General features: G+C 45.6%; 1 protein-coding gene across 1 annotated transcript in view; it reads right to left on the bottom strand.

Moving 5' to 3' along the window:
* Positions 1 to 19,589, bottom strand: part of LOC139050405 (kinesin-like protein KIF18A) — a 48,710-nt gene extending 29,121 nt beyond the window's left edge. The window contains exons 1-9 of the mRNA XM_070526712.1: positions 19,365 to 19,589; positions 13,175 to 13,565; positions 11,448 to 11,538; positions 9,305 to 9,573; positions 6,527 to 6,637; positions 4,147 to 4,347; positions 2,638 to 2,808; positions 1,684 to 1,758; positions 333 to 662 (exon numbers count right to left, since the gene is read on the bottom strand). Coding sequence (XP_070382813.1) covers positions 333 to 662; positions 1,684 to 1,758; positions 2,638 to 2,808; positions 4,147 to 4,347; positions 6,527 to 6,637; positions 9,305 to 9,573; positions 11,448 to 11,538; positions 13,175 to 13,531 — 1,605 coding nt within the window. The 5' untranslated portion in view covers positions 13,532 to 13,565; positions 19,365 to 19,589. The remainder of the gene's footprint in view (positions 1 to 332; positions 663 to 1,683; positions 1,759 to 2,637; positions 2,809 to 4,146; positions 4,348 to 6,526; positions 6,638 to 9,304; positions 9,574 to 11,447; positions 11,539 to 13,174; positions 13,566 to 19,364) is intronic.
* Positions 19,590 to 19,708: the final 119 nt, after the last annotated feature.

The raw sequence follows: 19,708 nt of genomic DNA, 5'->3' as shown, positions 1-19,708 counted from the left end.
GCCACATATTGGGGAGTGATTGTACATGGTTCCGGTTTTTACGCAGCAGGATAGCGCACAGATTGGAAACATTTTCCTGCCGCGTGCAAAAAACCCACTTCAGTGCCTCCCCTCCCCCCGTATGTTCTTCTCGTACAAAATCGATACTCTATAAAAAAAAGCTCGGGGTGATGGCCTTTTTCTCGATACAGGCCAGGAAAATGCCAGCTGTGCTGCCAGATTCTCGCCTTCTGCCCGATACAGGGAAGTGAAAAATATATGTTGACAAACGATGTGGTCTGCACGAACCTCTCATTACCATTCCCGCTCCACTGCCGCAGGGTTCTACTCACCTGGCTGGTGCGGATGACTGCCTCGTTTTCCCAGATCTGGCCGATGATCTTTGCACGCATTCTGTATATTTTCTGCACCGCATCAACGTAGTACTTCATCGTGTCGTCACTGGGTCGGCCTATCTCCGCGCTGGGCGACAGGACGGGAGTCGTGGATAGGACGTCCTTGTACGTCGCTGGACAACTGCCACCGCCGGTCTCCTGAGCTTGCAGCAGGGCGTCTCGGCTGGCCGTAACCGCAGCCAGACCGTCCTTCAGCTGTTGCACCTCGGCCTCGAGCGCAGTCTTTTCACTTTCCACCTTGTCGAGCTTACGCTGAAGGCCCTCCACCTGCGAAATTTAAGGATCGAGTGCCGGCTGCTTCGTCTAATCTACTCGCATTCATCTCCTCTTAACACTGCCAACCTATTGAATCGGCCATTTTCCGAATGGTTTGTGTTCCCTTCCATATCACTCTGCGGCCTTTCAAGTTTCGCGGAGCAAGACATGCCGTATTTGCTAGATTCTGACAGGCACATTTTCCCCATGAAAATGTGTCCGAAACGTGCCTGCCCCATACCGTGAAACCTTGTTACTACGAACAACACAATATGAGCTTTTCAGGTTAATGAACCTTTCAAAAATCTGACACTGACTGCTTATATAGTTTCAATGCAGTAATATTTCAGTGCTTCAAACTTCAGAATACCAAGCTTTACAGAATAAGAATATTCAATTTTTGTGTCACATTAACAATGCCTCAGTACTACGAATTCATATTCCAATAAACAGGGAATGCTAGATTTCATTGCATCCTTAATGGAAACTGGAGCACTAGCTGACGCGGTGCAGAAGGCGGACGCCTCGCAACTTGCTGTCCGAGAGGCACAGTCCACGGGTTTGGAAAACCCAATACTTTGCGGGAGGAGAAAAATACGGGCAATGCTTTGCCTACTTTCTCCACTACTTTCGATTTTTGGTGCCTACGACAAGCCAACTCCGAGGCTATCCCTCTGCTTATGGTTGAGTTCACAGTGTCCCACGCCTTTTGCTGTACTACAGTGTAGTAGGTGGCTATGAGCGGCTGTTCTTTCAACATATTTAACGCCATTTTTCAACACCTTGAAAACTTTTTTTCCAGACAAAACTTTGCATACAATCAAGCACAACGCACGGGACCAGAGGATGGTGAGACAAACAGAAGCGCTGCTAACTGTTAACCAACAGGCCCAAAAATTGACTCTTCCACACCTTTGTAAGCTTGGTGCAACGTTATAACAAGCAGAGCCAGAATTCACAAACTGCATGAAAATCTCAGGCAGAGTTGGAAGGTACGTGGTTATATCAGGGTTCAAGTGTAACTGATGCTCACCTTCTGCTTGTACTCGTCAATCAGTGCAGTGTACATGGTCATGTGCACATTCACATTGAGCACATTCTTTTTGGCCTGCAAGAAAGAAAAGAAAGAATGAAACAAGGGTTATTAGGAAAGCATCAAGAGACAACAACCACGATGGCAGCACCTGGACAGCATAGATGTATGGCCCTGTACAGCAGTCATTAACTCAGGAAAGTAGTCTTGATTTCTTTGCGTTTCCTCTCGCGCATTATAGAGTAGACCTTCGTTGATACAATTCTCCAGCACCAATGTTAGCAATCGAGAATGCAAAAAAATGACCAAATATAGCCACACTTTACCAGTTCATACATTCCTGGAAAATAGTCTTTTGGCACCAGCGTTCAGTATGTCGCCAAACTGCCGTACGATATGCTTTCCGGCCACTAGATCTTGTGCAAACAAGAAAAAATGTGATGCACGCACGATCAAGGAAAGTAGCCGCGTGCCACGAGCAGCTACCCCTCAATGCACGCCCGCCCGTCTCCCGTCAAAATGCGAGCGCACACTTAGTTTCCTGTTCCAGTACTAGCAAACCTCCTCCCAAGACGTCACACATTGCATTCATAGCATTGCCACCAGCCCTATTGCGGTTAGCTTCCTCACCTATCTGTCACAAGCCATCCACAGCTTGTGGGGTGTATTGCCATTGGAAGCGCACTACATGCTTTCAATAGGCAATACTAATAATAGCAATAACAGCAACGTTCACAGAAGCATATGCTATCCACAGAAATTGCCATATATTTTCTTTCCACAATATATCTTGGGAAATCACTGTGACCAAGATAGTACAGTGCCGCAATATCTCAAAGTAACATCCAAAATATTCGAGCGACACATCTGGGACACTCGGCAGGGAATGACCCATGCGTCGTCATTCTAGTATATTTGGCTGCAACAGGACTACCAAGTGCAAAGTTTGCCAACCTGCAGTTTGATCTTCATGGCCCGCTCAGCGTACTTGAGGGTGTTGTGCGTGTCCGTGTAGCTGGCCCTGGACGGAGCCACCGCCGCAATCATGAGGGTGCGGCACGTGCCGCCCAGCGAATCCTTGAGGATGTGGGTCAGCTTGGAGCCTCGGTACGGGACTCGATGTGGCTGGAAGAGGTGGGAGGGAGGCAGGAAGGAAGGGAGGTCGATTACCTTCTGCCATCCTTCATTTCCTTGGCAGTTCATTCTGTTGCTACAGCATAACACCGTTTACCTGCTTTATGCATCACATGCTCTGGCTAACTTCCTTACTCAATTTCAACTAGGAACATCGTTACACACATTAATACTTTAATCAGTAGGACTGCTTTCAGGGGGCGAGCGAATATGAAACTTGCGAGTAACGGACCGAACATCACCCGATTCAATTTGGTCTTCGAATTGAATAATCACTAACTGCAAATACGAATATTCTTTGAGTAGTCTTGATTGTGAACTGTTTCCGATCAAGCAGCATAAAATTGGAGCAAATGTGCGATGAACTTCAAGTTACACAACGAAGCATGCTACATGCTCGAGTCAAACCACCGATATGCGCCTTCACAAATGAGTCTCGAGTGTGCGAATAAACTGACGATTTGCTCCTAATGCTCCATTTGCGCTTTTAATAATTAATGCTGCATAGTGTGCAACGCAATGACAGACTTATCAATGTTGTGAATAGACTAGGACTTAAAAATTGGTTTATATTGTGGGGACCCAAACATGCCCTCGGGACAAAGGAACAACAACACAGTAGTGCAAACACTCTCAAGGCCATTTGTTGCTCATTTTATACACTAACGCCAGCTAGCCGAATCGTAACCAATAGAACATGCCGATGGGCACCAACGAATCAATTAAGCCCAACTCATCATGACAAGATATCAAGCAAATATGTTCACCATCATGCTGAACAGCAACACAAAATTGTACATTCACAAGAACAGTGGCGTGTTGGAAGAATTTTGTCTGACCGCCAATGCCCCATTCCAAAGCCTTTCTCGGGACAGTCCCACAAAGCGTGCCTGCCAGCGTGCGAGACATAGGCACATCCTGCCGACCCCAAGTCAAAAAGGCAGCAGCTGCTCCCTTTTGCACCCAAGTAACCCCGCCATCAGGCAGCATTAGCAGCGCAACACTCGTGCCATGTCTCATACTATTCTGCAACTACACCGGCTGCCGCTGGTGGCGGCATATGGGGTCACAAGAGGTTCGAGCGTCCCCACAATATTAGCGATGAAGATAGCAGCCCAGAGATAGCCCCCTTGAATGCAATGAATCGATATGCGCAAATAATATCTATAAAGAGGCCTCTGCTAATCACAGCTGCCATTACCTGAACACACACACTGGTAGAGGAATCGCAATACACTGAAGCTGGCTGTGCCGTATATGCGCTCCGAGCCTCTTTCACTTCTACCCCAAATGCAAGACACGAGAGAAATTTGACGTAGAAAGACTCACCCCACTTTTTGAGAGGGCGTCGATGCAGTTGCCCAGGGCCAGCAGCGACAGGTTGATTTTTGAACCCTCACGTATCCGCTCCTTCACATTCCTATTAATCGCAGCAGCACGCTCCGAGCCGGCAAGGTCAATGAAGCTCATTTTCGAGACTCGGATTCCCTTGCTCGTGCTCGTAACATTCTCTGTCTGAGTGACGTACACCTGAAAGCAGGCAAACAGGATTAACTGCTAATTTGAAAGCAAGCAGTTTCAAAGAAACTTTCACGCACAGTCAAACTTTGTCACAGCGAACACGGATATGCCAAATTTATTGTTATACAGTAGAAACCTCTCCAATAAGTTTTCGACGGAAACAAGAAATAACGTGGCACTTGGGAAACGAGTTAAACGAGCATACTATTAAAATTGCATGAACGTGCCGTTAAATATTAAAACACACTATGCATGGCTGGGCCTCTGAAGGATTTGCAGTCGCCGACCGATAACACGAACTTGACAGGGACCACCTTAAAGTCAGAAATATTGGATCTGGCAGAGGATGAGAGCGTTATTTCACAGGCGGCCTAAAAAGGTGTCACCGCCAGGTTATCATTTTTGGGGATACCTTCACGTTCACAAGATTTCATGCACCTAGCACCAGACGCATTGGAGTCTTAGCCACAACCATATATACGACAATAGTCAATGTAAGTGAATAGCCCGAACAAACGACACTGTCCCCTCCTCCCTCCAGCCCCCCTACCGCAATCAATATCACCCCCAGCTCGGTTGCCATAAAGCATGTGCCCTTTCTCACCTTCCTGCGACGACCACGTGACATATAGAGTGACAGTGCCGCTCACTCCCCGTAACCCGGTTGGGCAAGAGCTCACGCGACGCCCCCTCTCCCTTCCTGCATCCCTCTTAGAAATAAGGTTGCCTGGGAACACTCGCACTTTCCCTCAGCGCGTTTCCTCGGCTACTCTTCACCAAGAACCAGCATGTACCTACCACGAAAATGGCAAAAAGAATGAGAGAAAGCTAGTCGCTTTAAAGCACAGCACCGAACAGCGCAAAGCTCGGTGGCGAACGTCAATGCAACTAGGCCTAGCGTTGTCACGGCGGCCGTGGTGCTGGCACCAGCAGATTGGAGTGCAAAAGTGCCGATTCAAGACTGCGGGATAATCGAAATGGCGGTAGTGGCGACCTCGATTAATAACGTTTCAGACCTGCGGTTACGGCAGCATGTTGGGAAAAATCAGGCGGCAAAGAAGAACCGAAATTTCAGACTTCCCTTTACAATGGCTCTATCGGGCGTATGGCAGTGCCGCAAAGGAATCCGAATAATTGGGCTTGCCCGAAAGATCAGTACTTCATTATTCGGCATAATTTTACGTAACGAATTTCGGTTATGTTGGACTATTTTGCGATGTTCACTATTAACAAAGTTCAACTAGCACTGGTCAAAAAGAAAGTATCTTTTTCGGCTGGGTAGCTTGCTACATTCTTGTAATGCACTGCTAGGAGACACCTGAGCATATGCAGCACCATATTTTCTTGCCCAAAATTAGTAAGCATTAAATTCTTGCAACAAATTTTTTGATATTTGATTCAACATTTGGCTTTTTTTCTTTCTTGATTCGATTAAAGATCTTACTCAATACTCGCACACCCCTCCTTAAGAGCCATGTCGCACTGGCACTGCTTGAATGTGGGATTTTGGCGAGAAATTTCAAAATGAAAGCTTGGCTTTTTTCTCGGCATCTCATCAAAAAGTGCATAAATGCACACACAAATAAATTGCTGAGATGCTTAACTACACATCCTCGCTAAACTATATGCATTCTTTTTTCTATACTCTTGAAAGAGTAAAAAATTACAAGCACAACTTTTTCAAGGGGGGAAGGAAAGGATCTATAGGCTGCATTTAAGTATGGAGGTGGTGAAAGAGATAATACAATTGGACACAAACAAATTTTTAAAACAGCTTTGACTAACCAATCATACACAGCATTTTCGTGCTTCTCAATACGGTAAAACAAAACGAACATCAACAAAATAATGTGTAGAGGAAAGAAATGTTCATTTCCTTATACAAGTTGCTATTTGCAAATGCCTTGAAAGGGACAGCCTGCAAGATGAATGCACCACAGGTCCAAGTTGGCCTACAACATTCAATCAGCTGGTGTCCACCTGTACATCAACCCTTTACCAAGGCAGACAGGTTCCAGTAGCGAGAGCAACCCCACATAATCCCCAAAGATGGGATGTAAAAAAAAAATTGAGTATTCATATTGTTGAAGCAAGTGCTTAGATATGAAACAGAATCACTGAACCGACATTGCAAGTTTCACATATTTGCATGCTCTCAGTCGACATCCAAACGAGTCTTGCCCCTTACCTGGAAAATGGCGTGCGATCGGGATGACACTGCATTGGCGTCGGTGGCGTGCGTTGTCCGGTTCTTGCTTCCTTTTAGGAGCATCTCAAAAAGCGCATCAGCCTCCTTCACCTGTATGTACAACATTGCAGTGAGCACTTTTAAGACGAGGGCGAATCAGAAAGTATACTGGCAATGGGAGAAGTAGCCGGAGAGAGATAGAGAGAGAGAGAAAGGCAAAGGAAAGACAGGGAGGTTAACCAGAGATTATCTCCGGTTGGCTACCCCGTACTGGGGGAGGGGAAAGGGGATGCGATAGGTGAGAGGGAGAAGGATTAAAAAAGAAAACAAAAAACCACACACACACGCACGTACACACAAACTTTCTGTGGGCACTGTCACGCAGCCCACAAAGGCGTTCCTACTGTGATGCAGTGCACCGTACAATCCTGAGTCGCACAGTGAAGTCACAATCTGTCAGAAAGTCCAGTGTCTTTTAAATACCGCAGCAGCGCCTTCATAGCCGATCGCGCTGATGTTCGCGTAGGCCAGTGTCCAAGGATCTTGTTTTCTGTCAGTGGGCGCTTGTCCAGTTTGTCTAGGGTGGCTGAGAGGACTGCTCTTTGCGGGTTGAAACGAGAGCACTCACAAAGAAGGTGCGCGATTGTTTCATTGCACCCGCAGAAGTCACAAAGTGGGTTGTTGGACATTCCGATAAGAAAGGAGTACGCATTTGAAAATGCTACTCCAAGCCATAGACGAACTAGAAGGGTACAGTCGCGTCGTGGAAGCTCGGGCGGAATACGGAGTTGTAAAGTAGGGTCGAGGGTATGAAGTCGTGCACTTGTGAAATCAGATGAATTCCACTGAGCTAATGTCAGGTCGTTTGCCAGTACGGCAAGTTTTTTCGCTGCGTCGGCTCTCGAAAGAGGAATGGCAACGCACCTGACGCCGTCATGGGCAGATCGGGCAGCTGCGTCTGCTCGATCATTGCCGTGTATGCCACAGTGACTAGGCAACCACTAATATATGATATCGTGTCCTTCGTCAACTATGCGATGGTAGCCGGAGCACGACCCCGCAAGTTAGTGCACTGCCGAAAGCATGGTCAGCAGGTACGTCCCAACTAACCGTTGCAGACACTTGCGTTTTTGAATTACTGGCCATTTTCCCACATTGAAAATACACGCAATTTTGGCAGAACCACAGAGTCTGTTCGAATAAACTAAGTTCAAACTAAGCATGTTTGAATAACAGATTCCATTTTACTGATTCCTATTAATGCTGTTAACTACGAGCATAACTGTATTACAGGACTGTGACTAACTGCCACCAGTACTGCACAATGACTGCACAATCGAGCCAACCTTTAACAAATGTCACAGTCACACAGAATGCATTCAGTGAAGCCGATCGTAATAAGCAGACAGGCAAAAATAAGCCAACGAAACAGCAAAAGAACACCGATCTCCAGAGCAATCTATAAGCTTGCTTTGCTTCTTCAGAGCCCACCAAGCAATCATGGTTTCCAGACTGCTCAACGCAGGTGAGTGCTCGTCACCAACAACTTTAACTGCCAACAAGCAATTTCAGCAACATCACGCACTCGACTGCAGTTGACGCGCTTACAGGTAGTGGTACCAATTTTGCAGACTCCTTGCTTTCACCCGATTCATTGCCAACACAGCCTTGCACCCCACACGCGATGCCCTCAATGGTGCATGACTCCGCGACGACGACCTTGTCGACCACACTGACGAAGTTATCCCAACAGACGTTGGCAGCACTCAACTGCGCTTCAGTGATGCGTGGACGTAACTCCCAAGCGTGTGTTGCCATTGCTTTCTAGCTTTTCAGTTGCAGATTTCTGCCCCCACAAAGACCCACCCTTGCGAAAAGTTTCCGATGCAATGCGTGCTAACCTTCCTCCAAAGAGCATGCTAAACAATGGGCAAGCAAGGACAGTGGCACCTTCTCAGAAGACCAAGAGGTACACCTGCATTCGCTCTAAAGGAGCATGGAGCTGCGACACGTTCATTCTATTTTAGACACACTGCCATAAACTGCATGAAAATGATGACCGTCATCACCGATGCTATCCAGAAGTCGCTATATTCTGCATTTAAGTCGATTATAACAGCATACAGCTTCATCTCCCATGTCAGACTGGAAGCCGATACCTTGTATAAGTGTGCTGGTAGGTACGCGACAGAAAGGTTAGTTGAGTATGTTAAACACCTAGCCTGATGGAATGAGAAGCTTTGTCTATGGCAATTCAAGGCCGTATTTTCATACGTGTTGCATACTTGGGCAACATAATGGGATGCAGAAAAGGCATAACATGCACGGAGGTTGTACAATATCCTAACAAAATTGCCATGGCAGACACCACAGTTCTAAATGTTGACCTGAATTACTTGCACGAGAGACTGAAATGCATGTCAAACTGCTATATTATGCAAAACATTTGACTAAATACCCAAAATGTAACTGCTTTATGGAACACCCTGCAATTTACGAATTGGAGCCGATGCAATCACAAGAAATATCAGTTGCATAAGGCTGGCGCAATCTTCGAGATGCATGTTCCCAAATTGAGCAATGAAATACGCAGTGTTCCACTCACATTTGCCATGTGCCTGGCACTGTCTAAAAAGGAGTCTTCTCATTCAAAAATGAAAAGATAGAAAAGAAATTTGAACAACAACAGTGCGCCTTCATACAACCTCGCATCATTTACAGGCGTTTTTTTTTTTTTTTTTTCGCAAAAAACCTGGTGCCAACCAGGGGGGGGCTGACCTTGTGTATGGTGAGGTTTGATATTTTGATGCCTTTGGCCGGGTCGTCCCGTACGACCAGCGTTGGCCCGTTGGGGCAGAGCAGGTCTCGCACAACCTCGTTGTAGATCTCCATGTAGGCGACTGCCACGTCGCATGTCTGGCCTTCCGACCTCAGCTTCTCCACTTGCCGGTACAGCTCTCCGACCGTCAGGGTGATCACTCCCGGGCACTCCTCAGAGCCCAGCATCGTGTGAGTCTTGCCAGCACCAGTGGGACCGTATGCAAACACTGGAATAATCACGAGCGCCACAATGCTTGACATGCGATAACGACATAAAAGCCATGTGGTGATGATTGTTAAGAAGCAAACGTGACGAAGAAAAGACTCGCACAAATGGACAAGGACTACTGATTAGCTATTTCACCCTCAGATTTTTTACAATGTGTAAGTAACTTGTCCTGCGACAAATCACTGGTAAATAAAGGAGAGAAGAAAAAATTTTACTAGGAGAGAATTGTAAGTTGTACTAGTCCATAGTCGTCAGCAAAAGTGTTCTAAACATTTTTTGTAGAAGAAAAATTTTAAGGGGTTTCAATATTTTTTTTAACCTTTTAAATGCCCCGAGATATAAAATTGATGAAGTGCAAATTTACGAAGACCAAATTACGGGCATTCTTTTTTTTTAAATATTTATATGCACAATACCCAGGAATGCCAACAGTGCTTTTACTGCTTTTGTTGAAGAAACTAGCAAATGACAGTAGTATTTATTTATGTGTCAAATTTAGAAGGTACTGCTACCTTTCTCATGACAAGTTAGCCTGTCTTCAGCAGTTAAGGTGTTAATCAATGCTCCGAGATAAATCCTTTTTGAAAGACGCACGGCAACATTATGTTTAGGAGAACTCATAAACCAAATACTACACTTCACAACGCAGAAACACTTTAGGCCACGCAAAGGGACAGGGGGGTGAGGAAGCACGAAAATTCTTAATGACTAAACGACCAACAACACTTCCAGGACAGTCTATTACACATGCACAAATGACTAAGGAAGCGAACACGGTGACAGACGCCCTTCGTAGTTATATCGGCAGAGTATCACACATGTCACGCGGAGGTCACTGGTTAGATTCCCACCAGATGCAAATCGATTTTTTTTCCTTTCCTTTAATTTCCACATATCATTTAAAGAATGCAATTAATTGCAGTTATGCCTTCCTAAATGACGATGCACAAGAAAGATGAACGAAATTTGCATTTTTCATTGAGATGTGCAAAACACACCGAGAGTAAGAATATTCAATGAAAGCAGAAACATTTCCCAGCAACTTTTTCAGCAATAGGTGGGAAACGCCAGGCAGAACACCGGAAGCAAGCTTCACCTCTAGCCACGTACGGCATCGCATGTAACTCGCACGGTAACAGTTCTCGAAGGACGTGAAGCCGGTGTACGTTACGTTTTTCTCCACGCCACCTGTTCGATACCACTGCAGCTGCAAATGCTTGCCACAACCTTTCGCTTTTGACTGCACTTTCGAGAGAGCAGTGTGCCAAGCTTCCTCCTTGTCCCATGTTCCTGCTCTAGTCCAGCAAATGATGCCTGCTGCCTGCCATTCATTGTTGACCAAGGACATTTTGCCAGAAATGGCGTAATCAGAACTCTAACCCCGTGAGCAACAAAAAAATGGTGCAGGGACCATCGACGATCATTGTCGATGCAAGCGAACAGCCCAAACAAAAGTTCTTGTGCGACAGTACCTCTCCCTTCTCCGCAACCCTCCTGCCTCTCTCCTCAACTTCGTTGCGCTAGAGCACACGCCCTGGCCTTCGGCACCTTTGTATCGCAAGTCCAACGACTGACCAACCAGAAAAATGGTTGAAAGAAAGCTGCTTTCCGCTTTAACAGTATTTATCTGGTTATTTGCCAGTAGGCGACAACTTAACTATAAAGAGTTAAGCTGTTAGTGGAAGTAAATCTGTTCACGCGTGCTTACTTCGCCGAGCTGCATTCCTATGCGAGACGAGTCACAATGTCCAATGCTAGTCAAAGTAGCGGTAGCCAGGCGGCTTTCCGATGCATGCACGCATGCACGCCTTGTCCTGGACAGGCCTTGGCTACAATATTTCTGCAGTTGTCGGTTTGGCAGTCACCACTTACCGCAGCAGTTGCACCCTTCAAGGAGCGTGGTCAGCATGTCCTTGGTGGTGTGCTCGTACACGTACTGATTGTCCTTGGTGTCATCAAAGACCTGCCGCAGAAGGAAGGCAATGTTACAATCACGGAGTGCGCAAGCAGCGATTCTTGAAACTGAAGAGATGAGCGAATGAAAAATTGTTATGTATGCTTCTGCCAACCACCACGACCTGGGACACTTGTTACTTTACCTTATGTTACTTTCACCTTCCACTCTTCTTGGCCCGAAACCAGCTTTATCATCTCTATCGACAAGAATCCTTTAGACCACAGCACTCCCCTCCCGCTACTCGAAGCTCATCCGTTACATACATTTGGGGCACCCAGTGCGGGGCGAAATAGCCCGTCAGATGTAGGGATGTCCCACTCGACATGAACGGGCAAGTGATTCTTGTCTAAAATTAACCACTTTAAACGCCAAGCATTTACACCTGCTGCGCACCAGACATGTATCCCAAGTGCAACATATTCAATTTCTAAGTAACACATCAGCGGACCTCAAGTTAAAATGATGCTTGGTAAAACATGCTGCCAAGCTGAAAATTCAAACAAAAGTCAGCGCTTATGCTAACCAATAATTTTAATGAGGGCGATTAGTGTTCCACAGGCAACATGGCCGCTCTGCTGTCAGTCACTTGAAGACACTATTGACACATTAGCTTTCGGGCAGTGACATCTCCTCCACAGAATGAGGACATGCAAAGCAGAGAGGGGAGAAGGCGACAGGAGTTTGCATGCCACAGCGTGCCATGGATAATATAGAAATTAAAGCTGAAAATGTGCTGTCTGTTCTCAAGGCTTGTGTGTCCCAGATGACGAAGCCTGCTCCTTCTGAAAAGGTTCTCGCCTTTACAGATGCCTCGCAAGACACCCAAGTGTTGCCAATCAAAGTTTGTTAATAAGAGGTTCTATTGTTTGTATTTACATCTTTCTTTAAAATCTAGACTGCATGCATTTGTGTATTTATGGGGAAATGTGTAGTTTCTTGACTGTGTTGGATAGCAGACTCGGCTTTCTTGGAAAGACTTTTGTTTAACTTGTAACAACTGAACACAATCTTTTGCACGAATGCTGCAAAGGTATTGTTCTATATTTGACACTCTTTTCAAGTTTCCGGGCAAAATAGGAAACGCGCATCAAAGCTGCAACACTTTCTCATTGGGGCCATGTTTGGAATTTGTTTTTGTTTTTTGTGGACAGCATAAAGAAAGCATGGAAGTTATTTACTTTAAGCATATTAAGATGAGCAGAAAGCAATTAGGCAACTTTAGACAAATTTGGTCATGAAGTATATAAATGTAGCAGTACAGAGTAGCAGGTCACCCCCACGATGCCACCTTTAATTTTTTTTTCTTCTTTGGTTTGCTGGGAACGCTTTTCGGGAATAAAATTTTTTTGGTTCCATGCAGTTTGGGTACACCTACATTACAAAAAAAAGAGAAAATTTAAATATCAAACGGACATGCACATGCAATGTCCCACAGAATTGTACAGTTGATGAACCACAAATGAATTTCTTCATCCTCAAAAAAAAAAAAAAAAACTTGCAAGTCTTTTTGTGTCTCCATGTCATGTCGAAAAACAAGAGACGCAGGCAACCAAGTATGTAACCAAGGAGTCCAGAAACAAGTTATCTTTTGGTTAAAAAATTCATTTTTGTATTCAAAGCGAGCTCGTCTGAGTCCTCTCACCTGGTCGAACATGAACGTCTGGTCCTTGTTGGGCTTGACCAGTCCAGGGGCACAGACCTGCTGTCCCTGAAAGTAGAAAGGCTCTGCCTCTGCCTTGGGGTCAAAGACGAGGCACCTGTCGTCCACCACACGAATGATGCTGGACGTCTCAGCTTCTCGGTCGTCGAGTGGGCGAACACGCACGGCCACGTTCACCCGCGCTCCGGGCAATGGCGGGTTGTTGCCCGATCGGCGGCGTTTTGGCGCAGTTGGCTGTGCTGTCTCGTTGGAACGCCTCTTCCGGCTTGGTGGAGCCATTGTAGATGCACTTGCAGTAGTCTTTGACGCCATTACCGGTTTACGGAAGTTGACGTGCATCCACGAAGGAGTTGACAGACATGGCCTTGGTCAGCTGTTGGAGATGGGATGACAAGTGCATGGCTTAAATTCTCAACAAGGCCTTTACAAGGTGACAAGGCAGGCGAGTTGGGTAGGAATATTTTTGAACATGCAACAGCGAACAAACGAGGATAAAAAAGAAGGAACTCTGTTTTCCTACCTCTTTTTCATCTGCATCATGTTACACATCATGTTACAATACACTGCACTGCTGTGTAGCGCCGTAGGTTAACAGAAGGCAGTATGTACTAAGTTGTAGGGCCACAACTCGAAGATTAACCACCAGAGTCCTGGAGTACAACTTATGCTGCTAATTTTTGTCATGTGTTTGTTGCATATTAATCTTGTGCTCACATTGTAAAGCAAGTCTTTTTTTCTTTTTTTTTCTGATGCTCTGGCTGAGTGTGTCGGCATAGGCCACAGTGACAGAGGATGTAGACATGCTTCAGGACACAACGTTTTACAAATAGTTGCGCACCATTGCCCACCGCGAGCCTGCTGGTTCTGGCAGGCACGCATGCGTCGATTGGTCGCGATCCTTTTATCGTTACACAGAAAAATAAGCGAAGCAGCACATCACTGCGGCCACGAATTGAAGTGGCTCTACAAGAAATTGCAAAAAGCGTTTATTAGGCCCTCGTGCCTGTGCGCTAGCGAAGTCCAATTTCTTGCTTACAAACATGAAGCTCGTCTATAGAAGCCTTACTGTAAATAGTACCAGAATGTGGGTGAAGCGTTTTTTTCAAGAAACCACGGCAAATTGTCGACCCCCGTTTTATATACCGGTCATTTTGTACCAGTTTACACTAACATTTTTTTCCCCTCTTTTTTTTTAACAGAAGTTTGGGGGTTCAACCTATATTCCAGTACTTAGATAAGCTGATATGCTTTGCACTTGTAAGAAATAAACTCCTTTGTGCATGCACTGGTCATCACTTATTTTCTCGACAAGCATCCAACTTCTTTGTGCTCGGGACACTCCTGTGTCAATGACTCAGTGTGCATCTGCATTGGTGTTTGAGTTTCGCCACAGCTTGTGATCAATGTAGTACATAAACAATTACTGCATGAGAATACACATTGCATTAAGTTTTATAGTAATTAATTGACTGCTTCATGGAAGCAGTTGCCTCCTATAGCTCATAATATGCATTGGACATACACAATTCCTGGAACTTCAGCAAGACGGGAAGTGGGGAGACTTATAACCAATGTTTACAAACACGCAACTAAATGTGATTAAAGGACACTCACTTCCACAAGGGACAAAATTTCAGCAACATCGTAGGGACACCACTAGCCCCACTGAACGTAGGAAAGCCTAGTTAGAGAACTCAGTAACCAGAATAATTGGATGTGTGAAGTGGAATGCACTGATTGCAATTATGCTACAGATTACGCAACAATAATATACACTCAGCAAAACGTCTTGTTGGGCTACACTCGCAGACAACTTTCTGTGGCTATGAAGGGAAAGCTACAGATGCATGGCTGCTCACGTGTTACCACCCCAAATAGACCGGCACCATTTGACAGTGCTTTTGCGTGCTCAGAACAGACGCCGAATCAACGCAGGTTGGACGTGCGACGGTCTCACGTTCCCCCAGGCGGAGAAGGGAAAAGCAGCAAAATAAGTAAACCTTTACACTCAGTGGTGTGTTCCGCCTTATTTAACTGTTGCTAATGAGGTGTTTGTTTTCTCTTCGCTAGCCTAAACTAACGTGGATTGAAGTGTGGGACTCTTTTTCAGAAGCGCTCTCGCTTTTGCACGCTTTGCCTCCGTAGCTTTTCCTTCATTGCCACAGCAAGTTGTCCGCGAGTATAGTTTGTTCATGAAAAAGAAATAAACAGCACAATAAAGGCAAAGGCACAGTACACAAAGGCACAGGACAGGTACGCTGCGTTTACTGCACTATTTTTACATTTTCCCTTATAAACACATTCCTTTTTCTGCTCACAGAATAGGTTTACGAAAGTGAAGAAGAGATGTTTCACAATTTCCAGTTCCTAACAGATGTTTCTGAACAGTGCGAAACCAGCAATCCCTGTGCAAGCATGTTTCTTTTTGTGAATGGGCAGTACACTTTTTAGTCTTTACTTCTTTAAAATGTGAATAACAATCTTCATTTACCCAACACAGTGCAAACTAAAGAATGCCAAAGAGAAGGTACAAGTACAATTAAGTTAGTAGTTCTTACGCCTATTTTTCATATGCCTCCGCTTTGCCACTGTTTAGCTGTGCTGAGTTCAATGTAGTTCTAAAATCATATCTTCATGAAATTCAGGCATATCGCCCCGACAATATGACGAAATCTTGCCATACAGCACTACTCCTAAAATAATGCAAGGAAAACAGGAGGAAACGGGAGATGGAAATTCAAGACGAGCAAAACGAGAACAAGGTGAAAGCAGGAGCCAACGTTTCGACACAGATTTTTCTTCTGGTCCGTACTGCCTACTCTCTCATTACCCACACATGAGTGTGTCACGATATAAAGCTTTTCAGTGTTGAAGCTGAATATGCTCCCGACAGTTTAAAAATAAAAGAGCAACATTTTTTTATATGTATTGAAGGGCAAATTTAGTGTCAATTTGAATGAATGCCCTTGATTAGTGCAAATCACAGGCTGTCACAAGGAAAGGTTTAGCAACAGTAGCTGTAAAATGCACTGGCATGCGAGTGCATTTGTCGAACTCTCTTCGTTGCACAAAATTCTAACTGCGCCGAATTTCATTTTCTAAGCAGAACTTAGAAAATAAATAAATACGCAATGCATGATCGGCACAAATTGTGAAACTTTTTCTCTGCGATCTGAACTGTTACAAGCGTTTGCGCTTATGTAAGCCACCAATCTTCCCCTGCAGACAAAAGCAGTCTTGTTTTTAAGGTGCTTCACCGTTATTAGCGCTTCGAAACATGCAGTTTATCACTCTGGTGTTGTATGCAGTGCAGTCATGTCTTTGGTCATAACTGGTCATGCTAATGGTATTTAGCAAATATTGCTTAAATATGCAATGAGCTGACTGGTTTACTGATCGAAAGTGCCATCAATTCAAAAGTACACTTCCCTTTCCCATCTAGCACTGTACCGCCAAAGTGGCACTTGCTCAGTCATTAAGTTTGCCCATCCAACTGGGATATAAGCTGGTGCACGCAAACAGACTTCACTCTTGCTTCGATAGATGCCTCCATGTTCGCCTCGCTCAGCGTTCTTGGTCTTGGCCTTTTGTCTGCAGTTGGTTTGTGTAATGTCGGCAGGACAATGGCTATTTTGAATGTGCAAACAAGGTGCAATGGCAAAGGCATTGTGTATGCCCACAGCAGCTGTGAAAATTTATGCATGGCTATTCTGGCAGCAGCCGGCCAGGTACCACCGGGCAGGAACGACCAGGCTTGTCCCTAGTGCCCTAGGTCAAGCCAGTCTACTTGGTCTAGTGCAATTAGTACCCCAGTTAGACGGGCAAATTTAGTGACATTTCAAGCAAGCCCACGGGCCTCACTGAGTGTCACTTTGGCAGATTGATGGCAATGTCAATGGCGATCTATGGAGCCATAAGGCCCGATACGATTCTCAGCATTTAGAGTTTTGTAAACGGTTACTCTTTTATCAGGCAAAAAAGAAAATGCTCATTTGCAAGAACTTTTGCGATGAAATATAGAAATACTATAGCATCGTTAGCATGTCCATTCATTTTTAGCCAATACAAGCAAGGAAGGAGCGAGTGTCACTAAACCTTTCTGTCCGACAGCCTGCGAATTACACTAACTGCGAAGTGCGCCCGCTTGAAGAGTCACTCAAATTGCCACCCGACTACGGTATTAGTCTTACGAGATCATTGATCCTGCGAAAATATAAATGATGCCAGCAAACGGAGGGCTCAGGAAACACCTGAAATTATAATGGAGCGCTGGATCTCCAGGGCACTCAAGGGGTAGCGGGGAGGATCAAAGCTGGAACCAACACAGTCTATGGGATGGAGCCACCAAGGCCGAAGCATGCCAAGGGACATTTGCATTCATGGTCGACTGTTCACTCTCACAGATCCACTCTTGCACTCCCATCGACATTCATAGTGAGATACGAGTTAGCCGCTCATCCCAGCATGTGGAGGCCTCGGTAAGCCCCCAACTCGCGGAGCAGTCCGCATTCCAGCTTTGGTGTCCTGGGGAATGTCGCTGAAGTATGCTAAATAATGACACGTTTAACAAAAGCAGCACAAAAAAATGTGTCTTGCTCTCCTGAAGCTACACCTAGCACTATAGTGCAAATCCTATCTTCCATCGCAGACTCAACTGCCAGAATCTGCACGCACATTCCTGCGAAATGGTGACAAAATCTCTTTTTTGAAAGATGTCTATTCTACTGGCAGTTGGCGACATACTCAGCAACCAACGGGAGGCGACTGCCGCGAGAAATCTTGGACAGACACACACAGCCATTAGGACAACACTTTCACCTGCAGTTGTCTAGCGTCTAGGATTCTAAAGAGTCTAGTTGTCTACGATTCGAGGGAGTGTAGGCTAAACTAGCAATCATACCACAGTCGCCAGGACTGCTACTACTCTCTCCCATCACTGAATGCAATGGAAACACGAGTCGTGGTTGTGTACAGCAGAAACAATGTCTAGCATGCGTTAAAACTACTTGTGGCAGGACTTGTGATCAACACCCGACTCGATCAAGAATGGTTTAACACCCCTTCAGTCCCGGCGTACGCATGTTCACGCTGCTTAAATTAGCCATTTCTGTGCAGTGGTGGCAAGCACCGCACAGAAATGACCACGAACAATAAGCTTGGAGTAAATTGAGAACTCTGCTTATCTAAAACCTAAGGTAACTACGCTTTAGTTCTGTGTCAAGTGTAACGCTGCAGTTCACCACTATGGTGAACTACTGTGTCTGACGAGACTTGACATGGGGCGTCAGGGTAGCAATTGCGAAATTTTTTTTTTCTATTTCTGGTAATGCTAGCAGCAAATAATTGACTTGATCATGTTTTTTTAAGGGGATGATTCTATTCTTTTTAAGAAAGAGCGTAGCGTGACGGACTGTAGATGAAATAGATGTTTAATTACCGCGTTTTTACGACGACTCAGCATGAAAATTTACAGTCATTGTACCAACTTGACTTGCTTTCATCGGAGACTCCAGCACCTCGGGACGAAATTATGTAAATCTTACACATTTGCAGTCGATCATATTTCCTGACTGAGGAAGCTAGACAATAAGAGATTTCCGTAAACGTTAGACAAAAGTCAAGGGCGCAGGGCGGGCACTGCCCGACAAGAACGAGAGGCGGTTGTAAATTAAGGCCCACCCACTCGCTACACCGACTACACCCACGCTGGGCAGAGTTACGGTATAGGCTAAACAATGAGAACTTCACAGCGCCCTAAACCAGCAAGTGCGCTACGACTCTAGCAAAATCCGACTACGCTCGCGATATAATTACGAAGGCTTATAGGCACGCAACAGTGGCTTGTTTGCGGTGTGCCCAAAGTGAATTTAGCCCCCATACCCTGCAGCGGCGTTGCAAGGGCTACTGGTTTCAGAAAGCAATTACCGGCGACTGTTTACTACCGAGAACGGCAGACAGCTGGCGGTCGCACAATGAGATACGAAAACGTCTGGTCGTCTCCGAACACGAGAAATGGGCTTTCCTAGAGAGCGAAGCTTTGGCGGATTGATGTTCAAGACGTTGTTTTTCCAAGCCTACATACAGCCCCGAGTCAGGCGTCACCCAGATGGCCAACGTAACGCACAACAAAGCCTGTCCTCACACCAACAAATGCGGCAAATCGCCCGCTCACCGTTTGCGGAGCTTCCTGCGTGCCTCGTCCTCGATGCAGTCTCCAGAAACGGTGTCTGCCGCAGACGCACGCTTTGGCCACAATACGCTGCTCCGCATGAAACGCCTTCACGCCACTGGCATCCACCGGCGATTTGCGCGAGCGGCCCAAAACGTTTTTTTGAAAGACGATGCGCCCGTGGCAATCGGTTGCCCATTGGCCGGCTGTCACTGCTCCGGACGTGAACTTTTCCGTCGTGCGATTGGTCAAAATTAAAATCAAATTGCCAATTTAGTTTCCTATTGTATGCGTGTTGCAACTCAATATAATCTAATAAATAAAACTAAATAACTTGACAGTTTTTT

The sequence above is a fragment of the Dermacentor albipictus genome, chromosome 10, assembly GCF_038994185.2.
Source record: "Dermacentor albipictus isolate Rhodes 1998 colony chromosome 10, USDA_Dalb.pri_finalv2, whole genome shotgun sequence".
NCBI classification, from domain to species: domain Eukaryota; kingdom Metazoa; phylum Arthropoda; class Arachnida; order Ixodida; family Ixodidae; genus Dermacentor; species Dermacentor albipictus.
Note: the sequence above shows the minus strand (reverse complement) of the source record. Positions and strands in the feature narration are given on the sequence as shown.